The following is a 17,594-nucleotide window of genomic DNA, read 5'->3' on the forward strand; positions in this document are numbered from 1 at the left end:
CCCTGATTCATTGTGGTCCTTAGGCACCTGCATCGGTGGATGGTAAGTCGGGTGCACTGAAAATTGGTAGCAGGGAACACACACACACCAACTTGATAGAGCTCGTGAAGTCACCCGATCGATGTATATGGTGATTTGAAAAGTATATGGGCCCTGAAGCCGGAAACGGCGAAAACTATTGGCCGGGTGGCCTTGCGCGCTCTATCAGAACAACGTGACTTCGTGACACAGGCAGGCAGGGTCACAATGTCATAGAAGAGGCAGGAAGAAAGTTACGGGTTCACATCTCCTTAAAATCAGTTCAGCCTTCTATGCTTACAGGGGTCAGTACATGGAGCGCCATTATAGCTACTAAGCTTAACTAACATCAGATATTTAATATGCAAGAAAATGCTCCAAAGTGTTCAATTAAAAAAGGCACTACAGTTACTGTTTTTATTCCTCTCAGATCCCACTTCACCCACAACCTATTAGTAATTCAGTGCTTAATTTGTAAATAAAAAAGTGCCGAGTCCAAGGCATTGCTTACCAGGCCACTGCAGGGGACGCCTTTCCTTTCCGTTGTGCCATACAAGTGTGTTTGTGTGCCTGAATCTTGTTTTGTAGGTGGCTCTATGTGTGGGTGGCTCTGGCTGTGTGAGGGTGGCTCTGTGTAGGTGGCTCTATGTGAATGACTGTGTGGGTGGCTCTGTATGTGTGTGTGGGTGGCTTTGTGTGTGGCTCTGTGTGGGTGTAAATGCAATAGGTCATGCATTTGCGAGCGATTAAGCTATTGGCATTGTAAATGACAATGCTATTTATTTATGATTTTAAAAAAAAGTCATGAGCAATGCCAATAGCTCTACCTTTAATAATGCCGAGACCATTGCATTGTAAATGCTTGTTTTCTGTGAGAGGCCGAGAGAACCCTGCTGACGTATGTAACAAGAAGTTGTATTTTTGAGTACGTAAATATGCTAAGAACATATACTACGGAATTCGGATTATTTTGGGAAAAGCGAAGTGACTACTACGGAGACAAGGTAAAGGCTGGAAATAGATGGGAGGAGCTTTTCAAGATCGTTAGTTTTGGGCGTCTCAGACAGCGTATTGTGACGTTCGTTTGGCTGGGGAAACCGCTTGCCAGTTCATTGGCTGTGGGTATGCGGACATTGCACCTGCCGCTTACAAACGGGGAAGCGAGTGCACGTGCCCGTCAGCGAGTGTGCTCAGACAGGCAGACCCCTCGCCTGGGCAACCGCCGTGTACGTTTCTTTTTTTTGGCAGGACATTACAGCACTTTACAAGAGCACGAGCCAAAATTCATTTTTTAGGCACAGGGCGATTAGGTGATTTTCCAATAATCCTCGACTGTTGAATTAAAGCCAGGGTTCAAACCTTCTTTTGTAGTTACAAAGTCGGGTCCTCTGGCTTCAGATCACAGCTCCTTTATACGAAACCATTTGTAACCCGATGTCTGTGAACTCGGTAAATTGGGTCTCTGTTAACACGCTGAATTTCCCACGGGACGTGCTTAGTCAGACCGGTCTCCTCTCTGCAGCAAGATCCTTAGCGCAGTTTAACGCCGCCAGCCATCCGGACCGTACACCGCGGTGTACGCGTCACTTCCTGCGGTCCCTTTTGGCTTCCGTTTCTGTGCCAGTGTCCGAGGACCTCAGTTTTTCGTACTGGCTGATTGAGCCAGCTGCCGTTACTCGCCGCCTTTACTGAGTGCACCGTGTGTACGGGGCTCAGCCTCCTGAGCTGCCAACTGGACACTCTGGTCTCTACTCTTTTAACCTCCAATTCTCCTTCTCTGCCGTCACCTGGGGCTACGAATGTGGTGAATGAATAACCTGCCGACGAGGACTGCCTTCAAGCTCCGCACCGCGTTGGTCTTGCTCCAAACAACATGAGATTTGGCGTGGCTGGTACCACTAAAGGCCTCTCTGAGAGCAGTTTAAAGACTTCAAGTTGGTAACGGATAGGCCCTTGCAAGATTCCTGTTGTGAACATTGCGGTTAGTATTTGTCTCTTAGTTGTAACTATACACTCTGCAAACGTCATGATCGCATTTTTTGCTCATGTTGTTCTAGAGAACCGTAGTTGATTGATGTTATTTTTTTTAACGTATTCAACCACAAAGGACTACTGAATAAACAAGTGCTATGTATTTTTTGTGTGTACTGCAACTGCCTGTTCCTTGCACACTAGTATTGTTAAATAGCAAGCTGCCTTGGTTATAGGGTTTCGTGTGTTGCTGTGGAGAGTTGCATAGGGCTGTTATGCTATTCCTGTGTGTGTGACCTCTCAAGTGAAGATTTATCAGGAGAGCAATTTGATCTATGATTTCACCTCCAAAGGGATAAATGTTAGGTGTGTATAATCCATATTTGAAGGGACTCCCTTTCTTGTGATGTTCAGGGCGGTAAGAATGTGTGGCAAGGAGCCCCCCCACCCTCTCCCAAAGGTCTGCCTGCCTGCTTTACTCCGGGCACTGCTTCCTCCAGTTTGAAAACCACGTCGGTGCTTACACATAATAAAGTCTGGCTGTAATAAAATGCTTCAGCTGGCCATGATTTCATCCCTTGCTTAATCCAGCTGCCACCAACTCCGAGGTAATTTTAGTTAGCCGGGCCAGCCAGCTGCTAGTTAACAGCAGCTGCTGGCAGCGCCACAAATATGCCACATAACTGACATCTGTATCTGCAGTTTTTCAAGGGGAGCCCGGGTTGTATTGTAATTGTATTCATATAGAGCTTACTACCCTTGATGAGGTGTTGGAGTGCTTTTCGGAGTGCTTTTCGGAGAGTATCACGTTACTCCGGAATCCAAAAAGATTAGTGGTGAATTAGTATAAGGAAATATTAATTAATTTGAGTGGTGGACATGTGAGTCTGTTAGTTGGATGGAAAAGGAAAATGGAGAGATAGAAGTTAACTAACGCTCCATTTAATTATACTAACATCAACTGCACCGAAAAGTAACTCTGTATGCTTCCTTTATTGACATGGAAACAGCTTTTGATAGCATAGACAAAGGGAGACTATGGCAAAAACTTCTAAAATGGGAACTCTCGTTGCCTTGGCTGACTGCTATCACTTCATTGTACATGAGAACATGGGTAAGGGTGCTCCTAATGTGAGAAAGGGTGGTATCAGAGAAGCTCTTTACAGACCAGGGCTTTAAACAGGGCTTCATACATAATCCCCTGTTGTCTTATCTGTACTTGGCAGATGTGATGGATGCTCTAAAAAAAAAAAAAAAAAGTTATCAACTCCCTAAAATTATGACAGCAAAGGACAGGTATACTCCAGTACGCCAGTGACACTGCCCTTTGAGATAAGACCACTAAGGGTCTACATCAGAGGTCTTCAATCTGTGGGGCGTGACCTGCGGGGGCCATGGAGTCCTGGAAAGAGGGTTGCACATTACCAGGCCTCACTTCTGTTAAAATGCTTCAGCTGAAGTGTAATTCAGTGAGTCTCCTCTATTGGGAAACTGAAGCCAGGCAGACAGCTAAAACAGTCCTTTGTGCCAGGGTGCCTGCTTACCTGGATGAAATGCAAATGTGTGCTGTGAGTTAATCTACAAGCTTAAAGGGTGCTTGGTAGCCTGTTCTGACTTTAATTGCTCAAATCACTCCAAGCATTGTGATGGCAGAGTTTTTTTTTTTTTTTATTGGTAGTGCAAAGAGTTAACAACTGCGCTGTGAAGTGCGTGCTTGTAATCATAATTGTATTTACATAGCCCTTTGTACCCCTTAGAAGGTGTTAAAGGGACAGCTATGTAAAAAAATGTTTTGCATACTGTCTGGTGTTACTCAAATCTACATTTGGGAAGCCCCATATTAGCAACTATTTGCACATTTTGTAGCATTCTGTTCTACACTGTGTGTAATGCAAGTATAAAATAATGGCTTACACATTCACAGTGCTTTCTGTCACAGGCTGTGACCTCATAGCACTAAAAATGCACGTCACTATTCTCCATTGCAGCAACCAAATGTAATTCTGTGACTCTCTGGTTACACACAGACCCCTGCAGTGCATTAACTAATAGACGTTTCATAATGTACTAGTACATTTCCCACTGAGTAACAACTTAAAAATGTTTTTCCTTCATTTAAGCTACACATAATTTTATATGTAGCTACCTGTTGGAGCAAGGCCTAAAAAACAAACCAAATAATTGAGGTTTATTTATGAGAGGGTTGCACCTTCGGGACGTCCCTTTTTTTTTTTCTTTTTCAAGCTCTGGCAGCACAAGATTCTGAATCATATCTATGACGCGATGCAAAGTCACCTGCATGGGTTTGCATGGCCTTACAGATATGGCGTTCGGCTAAGCAACGTAAGTTGCTGTGTTGCCTTACTCTGCGGCAAGGAGGCGTTCTGTGGGCATATCAGTGGATTTTCCCATGCAACATTGGGAAAGGGACATGGGTAAGGGACATGGGTACTTGGACAAGGAGATGCAAACCGCATGAATGATGGTGAGTTGTGGCGGTTAAGTAGGGTTCAGAATTGTAACGTGGGAGATCTCGACCGAGGTCAGTGGTGGATGTTCAAAAAGATGAGTAGTTATGCTGATATATGGAAGATGTTGCAGGGCTATGCATTTTGTTATTTGATTGATGCACTCACAAATATTTTTACACAGCATATGAGAATGTTGTCATATGTAATGAGGCACCCATGGCTTTATATCCAGCAACACAGCATTTCGGGTTCTGTAATCTTTTAAAAAAAAATTTTTTTATTGGGTACCTAATATATAACCATATCACATTCATCTGAGTACTTGCATCTTACATATGGTCACATAACATTCGTAACATATATGCATAATGTTGGAACTCAGTAGTGTTGGCTCAGCATTAACATTGTTACAGCTTAGTCCTAACTACTATCTGATACCGGGTACTGTAGTCTTGATTTGTATTGACATTGTAACTGTGGTCAATGATCCCAGCATGGAAAGGGCTGTTGTCTAACAGCCAGTACTGGACAAAGGTATTCGCAGAGCACTCTGCATCTTAGAGGACGTGTAATTGTGCCGGTACTATTTCGCATGAAAGTGCTGCTGGCTGTGCTCCTGCTGTGACTTGTGTGGCATATTTACATCTATATAACTTTTATTTAAAATAGAACAGCAAAATTGGAAGGCATTGCATGTGGCGGGGAGGAGTATGTACCAGGGAAGGGTTGCATGCATAGAGCAGGTAGAACAGCGTCCCTGTCCACCCTCTGAAAGATACACAATTGTGTTCTGCATGCAGGTGTTCCCTTGTTTCACTTTAATATTGAAAGCACAGTTTCTTTTGGGAGTGAAGGACAGTTCCTTTGACATGCGTGCTCTATACCATAAATGTCTGCCTTCAGCAGTGAGATAGCCCTACTGGTTGTACCTCCTGAAGAAAGAGATCTTCAAATCGAAGGCTGCCAGGTCTGTTCAGTGACACAAATGTCGATAAACAAAGTATTGTATTATTACAATTAATGTACTAACAATAAAAGCCTGATGTACCAAGTGCCCAGTCGCAAAGCGGTCGCGGAGAATATGATTTATGACCCAGGGCTTATTTTGTGCTGTGACTGATGCACAGATCCTTTAATGCGACAAATGGACTTTTAGTAAGTTTTGCAGACCCCATTAAGTGCTGCAGCCTCATCTGACCTGGGGCTGAGAAGGGCTGTGTGTTTCCCTCGTACATTTGCCTGGAGACGAGCAGGGGAGAGGGGATGTTTTCAATGATTATTCTTGTTCTTGCAATCAGTACATATGTCAAAGGTCGTTGCACTCACTGACGCTGACCTCTGTCCAATGACTGGTACTACGCTCAGACTGTCACTGCTGTGCTCTATCTGGCATGCAGCCTGTCTTCCCCCAAGCAAGCACTGAGTGTTCTGAGGTACTCATTCCTATCCCTGCTGCTTGGCTGCAGAAAATGTCCCAGAATTCAACCAACCGGTAAAAGGGAGAGACTATTACACCATGTTCTCAGTTGTAGTTCTTTGGAAATCCACCCTGGAATTATAGGCCTGATAACTGCTCTACTAGAACATCTGAACTCTTAATCTGATTGGAAACTTAACTGTTGCCAGTGAGAAGGCAGGTGCTAGTGACTGACATGAACACATGCTGCAGACATAGACAATGTGAGCAGCACCAGAAACTAAGGGTCATTCTGTTAGACATTCATGGGCTTTGTTTACAGGTGCACTACAGTATGTTAGTGCTATGGTTGTGGCGCTTTTGTGCTCGATAATGGATGAATCAAAGCACTTCTCCTGTTGGAAGCAGTTAGTTCAGCTGCAATATGTCCCATGGAATACAACACAGGCAGGTGACACTGTCCAGCCAGAGAATGGAGCACTGTAGCTGTATACCTGTCAGGCTGGCTTAGAGCTACTTGCAGGTTGCTGCAAACCCCCCCTGTGTTGGCTGCATGTGCATAGCCTCAAAGGGTACTATGAACTTCAGCACAGAGATAATAACGTTGTAAAGTATATGCTGTCAACTCTGCTAAGGTACCATATCAGAAGTTCCCAACCTGGTCTGACTTGACCTGGGTGTAACTCACTTAGTGGAACTGAAGGTTACAACTTGCTTAGCTTCCACAAGTCAGCATCTTACTACTGTCACAGTGATCTGTTGTAGAAGGGATTTTATCCCTTGTGGGTTTTGCAGGATGTCCTTCATGCATTCTTCCTGGCCTACCTCATTTGCTAATTGTCTTCCTTCTCTTGTTCAGGCCTTTGAGGAACAGGAAAACAATCTGCTTTGATCACTGGTAGCCGTTTCCCAAAGTAGTCTTGCTCCCTCCCAGTAGGGTTTTTTAAAAACTCTTTTTATTTGAAAGAAGAAGTCTCATACCAGCAACCAAGTCAACACGGTAGCATTATGATGTGTTAGCATACACACAGCCACAGGTTACATCTCGAAGCAGTCGTCTGCAAAATGTTCTCATTCAAGATCTTCGATTTTCCCCCCACCCTAAGCTGTTGTCTGGGCACTGCCGGAGTGCAGATTGGGCCTCTGTGTTCCAGCCACCCCAGATCTGTGTCAATTTTTAAGGGCAAGCTCTGTGTTCATAATTGTGTTTTTTCTGCAATCGTTGACCAATCCATGTCCCCCTCCAGGGTAGGCGGATCTCCGATTCCTCATTTTCGTGCAATGTTGCGCTTTGCGTTAGCAAAGCCCAAAGTTACCAACATTTGTTGTTTCCTACTAAGGTCTGTTTGACTCCATCTGTTCAGGAGACAGCTTTATGGCGTATGCTGGAGCGCTTTCCCACAGACCAACTGAAGTTGTCGCCCCACGGCTCGCTAATACTTCCGGATAATGGGACAGTCCTATATTATATGATAGAATGTGCCTTCTTGTCTGCATTTTCTGTTGCAACTCTGGTGTGCCTGCTCCTTAATTTTTGCCAGAGTAACTTGAAAGTATGCTCTGTGGCGAACCTTCAACTTCAGTTGGATTAGTCTGAGCTTCGCATATGACCACTTCCATTGGCGATGCCAACGCCTCCTGCCAGTCCTCATCTTCCATTATTCCTATGTTGTTCTGCCATTTTGTCCATAGGGTCTGAGAAGGGTTTGGCTTTTTATTGAATATTTTTTTATATACCATAGAGCTCGGCTTGGTGTCTATGCGGTCATTTAGGAGTCGGTCCTCTTTTGGAGTAGCCTCTGGGAGAACCGTACCCCGTGGGATGGCTGATTTAAGAGCGTGGCTGATCTGGAGATATCTGAATGTCTCGGATGCAGCCATCTTATAATACTCTCATAGTTTAATAAAAGGTTTTACGTTGCCCTTTAACAACAAATCCCCAACTCTTGAAATGCCAACTTAGTCCCATTTGTCGAATCCAGGACATTGGCTCAGGCCACCCAGGCACTCCGCATCCCACAATGGTGTGGATTACGTCAATTTGTGCTGCCACCCTAGTTTCTTTGTGACTTTGTGCCAGAGAGTCACCGTTTGATGTGTGGTGCCGGTGATTGTTTGTTTCCATGGTTTTGTATACAGTGCCTGATTATATCCTCTTGGCCCATAATCATTTTATCGGTATGGTAGTTGGTATCGGATTGGGAGTCATAATTCCCTTGATTAATTAAGGGCAGTTGACCGGCTCAGTATTACATGCGGATATCTGGTAGTGCAATCCTGCCGTCTTACCCCCCCCCCCCCCCCCCCCCCCCCCCCCTGCACAGTTTATGGATGGCAGTTCGTGCGGGCATCTGTCCCACAGCAATGTTCGGATTTCTGCTTCTATCTTAACAAAGTAGGAATCCGGGACCGGATAGGGGGTGTTCTGCAGGACATAAGAATCTAGGTAATGACAGAGGGCAGCTCCGTCCCAGTAGAGACAGTGGGAGCGTCCTCCAGTGTTGGGCATCCTTCTGTAATCTGGTCAGGAGGCTCAATATATTTAGGGTGTAAAATTTGGCGGGTCCCAGGAGACGTTCATTCCCAGGTAGCAGGAGTCATTAGCTATTGTTACTGTACAGCCAGGGGGAAGCCTGGGTTGGGTGCCGATTTAGACCACCGTGCAGGCGTCTGAGGTTTAGGGCTGTCTTTCTACCCGGCATGAAGCCTGACTGATCTGGGTGTACCAGTTGCGTAATGAGTAGTAGTAATCTATTAGCTAGTACTTTGGCTAGAATCTTTACTTCAGCGTTATGTAACGATATAGGGCGATATGAGCTACACAGTTCGGCCTCCATGCCCTGCTTATGGATGACTACGATTGTGGCTAGTCTCTGATCATTTGAGGGGCGTCCTTGTATTTTGCTGTCTTGATACATCTGACGTTGGGGAGGAGCGATCGTCGATGCAGTCAGTTTGAATAGTTCCATTGGGAGACCACTGGGACCCATAGCATTCACGGACTGAGTAGTGTTATTCACTCCTATAATTTCTTCGTCTTTGAGTTCGCTCTCGTGTTTTGGCTTCTTCTAATGACCGCGATGGTAGTTGCATGTCCAAAACCAATTCTTTAGAGTCATTAAGGGTTGTGGAGGACGAGGGGGTATACAGTATGGAAATATTTTGTGAGAATAGTTCAGCTATATCTCGTGGGTTGTTAATGATTTCGTCGTTCATAAGCCGTGTAACGCATCTGTCTGTTTTTTCCTCCTGTTCAACCATGCCGGTGGTCTCCCGGCTTTGTCTCCTGTTTCATATAGTCTGTGGTATATTGCCAATCGATTACTTTTCGCCAATTCTGTCACCAAGTTCTTGTATTCTTGTTGCTTAAGTTCTAGTAAATGCACGATCTCTACTGAGTTTGGGCCTCTTTGTTGGTTCCAAAATCTCTGATCTGTTTCTCTATTTGTGTAATTGTGTCCTGTTTATCTTTTATACCCTTCTGTCAGGGATAATTCTTGTCACTTGATGACAGTTTTGTAGGCTTCCCATAGTGTTTGTGTAGAGTTAACAGAGCCCTCATTTTCTTTGAAGTGGAATTTTGTTGTACGAAGTAAGTCTTCCTGAATATGTGGAAATTTTAAGATATTGGGATGCAAAGTAATCCCGGCCCTACCGAACGGTGTTCCCCGAGTGAAATGTGACACAAGGTGAGAGTGATTGGATATTCCCCACGCCAACTGCTTAGCATTGTGGAAGGAGGACAGTTGGTCTGGCCAGGCCAGTATATAGTCAATCCGTGATTGGAATGTGAACTGTGAATTATTTTGTTATAAGTTCTCCAAACATCTGCTAGGCCCTTGGCCGACAGGTATTCCGCTAGGGTGGAGCAGCTACCAGATTTATGGTTTATGTCTCGGAGGGTAGCCGTCGCGTGTGTTGCATACCACCATATTGAGATCTCCACCTAATATCAAGTCTCCCTTGGGCAGGTCAAGTATTATTTTGCTTAGTTCCGAGAGGGTGGCTTTTTGCAGAGTTGGAGGAAGATAAACCGACAGCAGTCTAAGTGGTATGCCCTCCCACGTGCCCGTAATTGCTGCTATTCTACCCCGTGAATCAGAGTATGAATTGCCCCAAAATGAAGGGGAAGTTCTTGCGTATGAGGATCTCTGTCCCACTAGAGCCCGCTGTAAAGCCGGCATGGGTAGTCCGTGTATAACCCCCATCTATTTAACGCCTTACATGTATTTCCCATGAGATGACACCACGTCAGGATTATGACGCTTGAGAAATTGCAGGACTATTCCTCTTTTCAGTTTGTCTCTCAAGCAGTTTACATTTCAGGACAGCAGTCTAAGGGAGGGGGGACAGGCGTCGGGCGGCAGCTACGTTTTGGCTTGCAATCTCGATGACCCCCTAATCAAGAGAAGCCCATGAGGCAGGTCATCGGAGTGGATAGAGGTTGGCTTATTTGCTGTCACGGCTGTGTGAAATACCACCTGTAGGCTGACTGCAAGTGACTGAAGAAAGCGCTTTCGCACACTCAAACTAACAAAACACAATCCCCAAATGGCATTTATGACACAATGTTCAATTCTGGTATTTAGAACAAAAACTCTTTCCCCCCCCCTCCCCTGCTAGGCTGCCTGACCGTTTAGGACCAACCCGACAGTCCAACATGTAGAGCACCTGTCTATTTCCCCCACCCCCAAAAAAAACCTAGCAACAAAGGGGAACTAGGACTTCAAACCCTCCCCACCCCCTCTCTGCTTCATCAAAGTGATCTGGTGTATATATACATCCGGTAGTGTTTGGTAGCTTTCAGGAACATGCTTGTCCAAGCTCAGCACTGAGGTCTGTGGCTGATTTGCGGAGCTAAGCAGCGGCGGTGACACGCTAGTTACCCCCGCCTGAATTGTTGGATTTGCTTGGAGTTCCACTTGCGCTCAATTCAAAGCCAGTTTTGCTTTTTAACCAGACGATTGGAATGGTTGCCTGAGTGGCCGGAATGATCCACCATGCGCCATCCTCCCAGCCGCTCCCATGTATTCTCAGGGCTGGAGAAAAACAGGTTTTTACCACCCGCTTCTACCCTCAACTTCGTGGGGAGCAGCATTGCGTATTTGACGTGTTGCTCTCGGAACATTTTTTTTTACTTCAAGAAATTTGCACCTTTTTGTTTTTGCACGTTTAGGGTGAAATCTGGAAAGAATGAAATGGCGCTGTTTTCAAATTGGTCGGGAGGGGCCAGGTGTGTTAATTTGTAGTATTATGTCGCGATCCTGAAAGATAAAGATGCATGCAAGAATAGGTGCCGGAACTCGATGCTCCCTCTCCACAGAGAAATAATTGGACAAGCCTCTGGGTTGAAGATGTTTCAATATAAGGTCCTCCACAAACAAATCGGTGGCAGGGCCCTCCACACGATCAGGAACACCTATTATACGCCCATTATTGCGTTTAAATCGCCCTTCATATTCGTCAAATTTTGTTTCCAGTGTTTCGGACGTATCATTCAACACTTTCACGTGTTGCTGGAGGGTGGAGGATTCTGATTTCAGTGTATGGGTTGTCTCCTCCACATCCTGGACACGACCACTCAGTTTGCGTAGACCTTCCCTCACCAGTGAAACTTTGGAAGTTAGTGAATCAATACTTGATTCTAGTGATTGGGGAATCAATACTTGATTCTAGTGATTGGTGAACTTTGGTGCTGGCTGCCATGATATCTTTTAAAGTTGGGTCGTCATTCTCCACTGCTGGCCCCTGCGAGTTGGCGCCCTCCTCATGCCATTTTCGCAGTGCAAACTTATCCAATTTAGTCTGGTTTGTGCCCCGTCCCCTTTTCTGGGTCGACATGGCGCATCCTCAAGGCAAGCCAACCACGGGAAAGTAAGGCTGAAGGTCAACCCGCTTGGTACTCCCCGCCACCTGACCAGGGGATCACCATGCGGCCTGTTGGGTTTCCCCCAGCTGGGCTGTAACCACAATTCCAAGACTGCACCCAGTTTGCTCGCTGTGCCATGCCGCTACCCCCCAGGGCGTCAGCGCAAGTCTGAGCCTCACTGCAGGCAATATTCTTGCAGAGGAGGCGTGTGCCGCAAAACCGGAAGCTCCACCCTTCGTGTCCTCCTCCGGCGTATCAACTACTGTGGGTCCTGTCCTTGGGCTGAGTGAAGGCCACAGAGAGTCACATCTCCCTGTCGCCGCCGGGGCAGCTGGATTTGTCGCGGGCGGGGCTGCTGCTACCGGACTTCATCAGGAGCAGTTTCGGACCCTTTCCAATCTGATTTTGTGGCCGATGGAGGAGGTAAGTGGACCGGGCTTGTGGACCTCACCTCGCGTGCAGCCACTTCCTTTCGAAGCAGGCCATGCCCCCCCACCCCCCTCCCATTAGGGTTTGAACGTTAGGTTGCCTCAGTTTAACGTACCTGCATCATTTGTCTGTGATTGAAGCTGTTCATCCCCACATTATATGAAATAATTATCCCAGTCATCATTTTCATCTAGTCAGTTTACGTTGGAGGCCTATTTTTTCTGTAAGTCGCTCTTTTGTATCCCTTTGTAACTTTGCATATATTCATCATGTGATGTCCTCTCTGATGTGCAGGGTTGCTGAATAAGTAACACCAGCAGGCTGAGCTGCTGATCTAAATGTTTTTTTTTGCTGTGCATGAATGTAGACGAGGTTGTGACAAAATATATTTGATCTGCCGCTGGACAAATTATCGCCCCTAATAATTTCTATTTCCCCACTTTTTTGTGTTTTATTTCTTGTTTTTAATGTTACTGTAGATTACATTAATACATTTTGATTTGTAGCTTGAGGCCTTTTTTAAATTCACCCTCCTGTTTATTGCAAAAGATCTCCAGATTGGTGCTCCATACTTGGAGCCTCTTCACACTGTAAATTAAGCAGTGGTGAAGGAGGAGCAGCCCGATGATGTAGAAAGCCGCCTAGGTTGACGGTTATGGCTTGCATCCTTTTTTTGAGGACAACACACACTATTGGGGTTTTTGAGTGGTTGGCCAGAAAAGATCTTGCAATTCTTTACTGATTTGCTCCATTGCCCTAATTGGATGGGTAGTAGTTACTCTTACATACAGTCACAATATCTTTGTGGAAGGTAACTCTTAAAAAGATAGCTAATGCTGTAATTTATTATTTTTTTTGTCAATTCTGCGGTCTTGTTTCTTGACAGGTGTAAGCTATTGGGACAAGGAAGTGGAGTACTTTCACACAAACCTTGCTATCTTCTGCCAGTAAACACCATCACAGGCTCTTACAACACATCACCAACAGACATCTTCTTCAGTACTGTCACCTACTGTCCGTGGCAGCAACTTGCAGCTCTGGTCTCCTTTTACTGTCTAAACTCCACATTTGCAGCAGCGGCTTCAAGTAAGTACTTCTTTAGGATAAGTATTGGAGGTTGCCGCAGGTGCACTGTAGATAATTTGTGGGTGCTGCACAGGTGATTCAAATCTGAGATTAAAGGTTTTCCTTGATCTAATTTCTGCGACTTCAAATGCTGATGTACCCTCTCATACAGTTTGCACTTGCTACAGTAAACCATTATAGAAGTGCAAGTGTGTTGCAGTTCTACCATACTACATTCATAAAGCCCAGTTTTTGAAGTGTTTGGATTATCTGTAACTTGGTGCATTGACACTGGCCTTGTATTGTAGTTAGTTTACCCCCCATCATCAACCCTGTTCTACATTTGAACCACTCTTTGCTTGTCATTAAAATTACCTCTGATGATTAATTGTTACTATTTTAACTGGAAAAAAGAGAAATGCACCTGCCAATTTGTATTCTTTTATTTTTGCCTATCAACTTTCCTCTTATATCCACCTCAGTATTCAGCAATAATGCTATTTGTATTGAGCAGTGTAACTGCATGTAAAATACAGTACCATTCTGATCATGATTTACTAGTTGCCTCAAACAGTCTGTGGTGTGGTTAATGGCCAAAATGATGTTACCAGTCTTGTCTGCATTTTAGTCACAGATGATGGTGGGTCTTTCCCTTTGTTAGATGCATCAACATCCACCATTTCACCATGAGATATAGTCCTGAAATGGCATGGAAACACGCCATCACAAATTAAACACAGTGTCATATGCTAATATTCAAGTGTGATTACTTGTACTGTCCTTCTGTTTTCTGTTTTAAAATTATTTTCCACAGCATCAGTTTATTCCTTACTTGGCACCTAAGATTTATTCATGCATACCTGAAACACCAAAGTACAACTTCATGCCTAAAAATCTTTGTTTAATTAACAAATGTAGATTTCCTTCTCCAATGTATAGGGTTTCATTGGGATCACCTTCTAAAAACTTCCCCACCAGTAGAGTTTATATTATTGGATTGTTAAAATTTGCATGTGCTTGAATTGATTGTGCTAGAAGGTTTACATTGTTAAATTGCTACTGTTCTGTGACTCAAAGATTAGTTTTAAAGAAATGTGGAGGGGAAGGCAAGGTACAATGTAGTCTCCACCATCTGCTCGAAGTACCACAAAGACACTGTGAATATAGGTAGGAGTTACTACTAGCTTTCCAATTAGGACATTGGTGTTACTCAGGTTTGTTGCAAGGCCATTTCCAGCCACCCGTTCAAAAAACCCTGAAAACCACGGTGTGTCCTAAAAAACAAAGGACACAAACGCCCAACCTCCAACCTAGGTTGCTTAATTATTTGACGGCAGATGGAGCTCTTAGTAAGGAGCACTTGGAGGGAGATCTTTTGTAATGAATCAAAGGGTGAATTAAAAAAATACCTCATGATTATTCAATTTTCATTTGTGAATGTCGTATGTGATAAGATTAATGCACATAACACTACGATACAATACATGTGTATTACCCTGGATCAATATCCGGTTGATCCTATCAGGAAAGTGTGTCTGGCCCTAAAAGGTGAGGAGTGGTGATGGCTCAGGCATCTTTTTGGAAAGTAATGGGTCTTTAACCAGTGCACTTCAGGACGTGATTTTTACCCAAGACGGGCCATCACATCAACCTGACGCAGGTTAATACCGAATCTTATTCAGAGACCAGACTCTACCCACTCCTAGAGGAAGTATACTCAACCATCTCTAGAAGCTTAGGAAGTCGTCATAAAAGCCCCAGTCCCTTTCTGGTCAGTAAATGTGCTGAAACATATTTGACCATGTAGGGACAAGAAGACCATCACGGTCTTTCTTTTATCCTATTTCTTGTTTTTAATGTTAACCTAGACAACAGTTACATTTTGATGTGTCGTTTAAGAGGTATTTTTTAAATCTTCAGTTCATTACAAAAGATCTCCTTCTATGTGATCTATTCGCGGAGCCTCATCACACCATAAATTGATAAATGGTGATGGAGGAGCAGCCCGATGATGAAGCAAGCGACCTAGGTTGTGCGTGAGTCTTCCATCCTCTTTTTCAGACACCCCACGGTATTAAGGTTTTTTGAGAGGGTGGCCAAAAAAGATCTTGCAACTCTACTGATTAACTTCATTGTCCTAATTGGTCAGGTAGGAGTTACTCCTACCTATAGTCCCAATGTCTTTCTGCAAATTAACTCTTCTAAAGATATCTGATGCTATGTTTTTTTTCTTTCAGCTTTTCAGTAGACTGGTTCATCATCTATTGAACAAAGACATATCGGCTTCAGTCAATGAAGGAAAACAAAGAAAATTCCAGCCCATCTGTACATACTGGTAACCTGGATCATGCTAAGCCTTGTTGGTACTGGGATAAGAAAGACCTGGCACATACTCCCTCACAGTTAGAGGGCCTTGAACCGGCTACAGAAGCAAGGTATCGTAGAGAGGGAGCAAGGTTCATCTTTGACGTCGGAACTCGCTTGGGACTGTATCCTTTGAAAATTTATTTCCCTACACATATGTCGGCTTATTTCTGCATGTCTGTAAATTCCTGAAGCTGGTGGTCGGCCGACTTTCCTTTTTCGCTTGCAGCCCCTAAATGTTATCCTTGCCCTTCATCAAGCCCACTCTTCTTCCTTTCCAATTGGACCCTGTCCAGATTCAACATTACTGGGCAACCAATGCATCTGAATGGAGGTTCTAAAAACAAGCATTGAAAATGCAACAGGTCTCGTCTTTTGTTTAAGTTAAAGCCATTTGCTTTGCTAATGATATTGTATAGCAAAGCGAATGGCTTTAACTTAATAAAAGGCAAGACCTATTGCATTTTTAATGCTTGTTTATGCTAGCCCGCAACACGTATTCTTCGCCCATCACTATGGCTTAACTGGTGGGAGACCCCTATTGGCTCTCCCTCTTGAGCCTTGATTTCTCTGGTTTACCTAACAGCATTTAAAGTAATGCCATATAGGATTGGCATTTCTTCTTGTGGATCTAATTTATTTGGCTTCTTACAGAACTCTTAAACAAAGTGCTTTACAAGATTGTCTGTAGGTACTTCACAAAGGCCAAACGTATTGGGAATGTTGTACATTTAAATCAGTATAGCGAGGTACATATGAGGCATTCCGCTCCTCACTAGATGAATGTGGGGGAAGCAAATGACAAGGCATGGTTAACGAGGGTGACATTAACAATAAAGAAGCCAAGCTAGTTGTACAGACAGCAGCTCGCTCCAAGCAGGAAGAGGCCCAGCAGAAGCAGCAGTAGGCCCTACCAGAATATTGTTTGCAGGCCCGCACCATATTCAATGACTCACTGATATAGTGTCCACAGCATGGCTCCTCGCCTGCCTTCATGCGCCATCTTTGTTTTGGAAACCTTAATAAGGCGCATGGTGACATATGTGATTGTTCTGCAGCAAATTGCTAATGAGAGCGTGAATGTCCCTAGTTCACAACTGTGGGGAATGCAAATGAGAGCAGGGCAACCTGTGGCCGATCCTCCCAGAGGGAACTCCCTACAGGCCTGTTAGCTGGAATGTCAAACGTTTACCAGAGCTAATGGGCAAAACAGTTGGCTGGTGACAAGATAATGGCTTCTCTGTGCACATTAAGGAGTGACGAGCAGTGTGGTTAATGAGGGCAAATGAGGATTTAGCTAATTAGGGCTAACCTTCACCTTTAGAGCTAGGCAGTCCCGAGGCGATAATTAGACACTGTCGGCGTGGAAGAACTGAAGCACTGACACCCACCGAGCGTGTACGTGGGAAGGAGCAAGTCACGGTATTATGCATCCGGAAGACTAGCAAGTGTGCGTTCGGGGCTGCGTCTCTCCGGCAGCATTCTGAAAAGATGAACTGTTCCTTCCTTAGCGCGTCACCGATTTCCTACCACACATGCCTGCACATATCGCTCAACCAACCACCTCACCTGTCTTCTACGCGTCACTGGTAAAGATAGCAGGAACAAGGGATTAGCTCTGTTTCTATAGTAGTCGGTGCTGAGATTAGAAATAAACACTCGCCAGGCAGCAGCGGCACCCGCGCTTTACTTGTAACATTAAAAGTAAAGCGCGGGTGCCGTGATTATACCAAAAGTAAGGAAATAGATGTTTTTTCTATTTCTTTAGGTATAATTACGGCACCCATGCTGTACTTTTAATGTTACAAGTAAATCGCTGGTGCTGCGATTAGACGTAGACTGTTCTGTTTTCTGCTGTCCCACTTGGACGGGCTCGGCTGGACTTCCTGCTGACGTAAAAGGTTTATTATCTTCTTTATGGGGCCATCTGTTTGGACCCATAAAGAAGATAAGAAACCTTTTACGCCAGCAATAAGTCGGGGCAGCCAGT

General features: G+C 44.6%; 1 protein-coding gene across 2 annotated transcripts in view; it reads left to right on the forward strand.

Moving 5' to 3' along the window:
* The first annotated feature begins 1,138 nt into the window (after positions 1–1,138).
* Positions 1,139–17,594, forward strand: part of CCNK (cyclin K) — a 414,782-nt gene continuing 398,326 nt past the window's right edge. For both annotated transcript variants that reach the window (XM_078660137.1, XM_078660138.1), the window contains exons 1-3: positions 1,139–1,999; positions 13,062–13,261; positions 15,478–15,729. In XM_078660137.1, the coding sequence (XP_078516263.1) occupies positions 15,533–15,729 (197 nt within the window). In that variant the 5' untranslated portion in view covers positions 1,139–1,999; positions 13,062–13,261; positions 15,478–15,532. The remainder of the gene's footprint in view (positions 2,000–13,061; positions 13,262–15,477; positions 15,730–17,594) is intronic.

This window comes from Lissotriton helveticus, chromosome 9 (genome assembly GCF_964261635.1).
Source record: "Lissotriton helveticus chromosome 9, aLisHel1.1, whole genome shotgun sequence".
Lineage (NCBI taxonomy): Eukaryota > Metazoa > Chordata > Amphibia > Caudata > Salamandridae > Lissotriton > Lissotriton helveticus.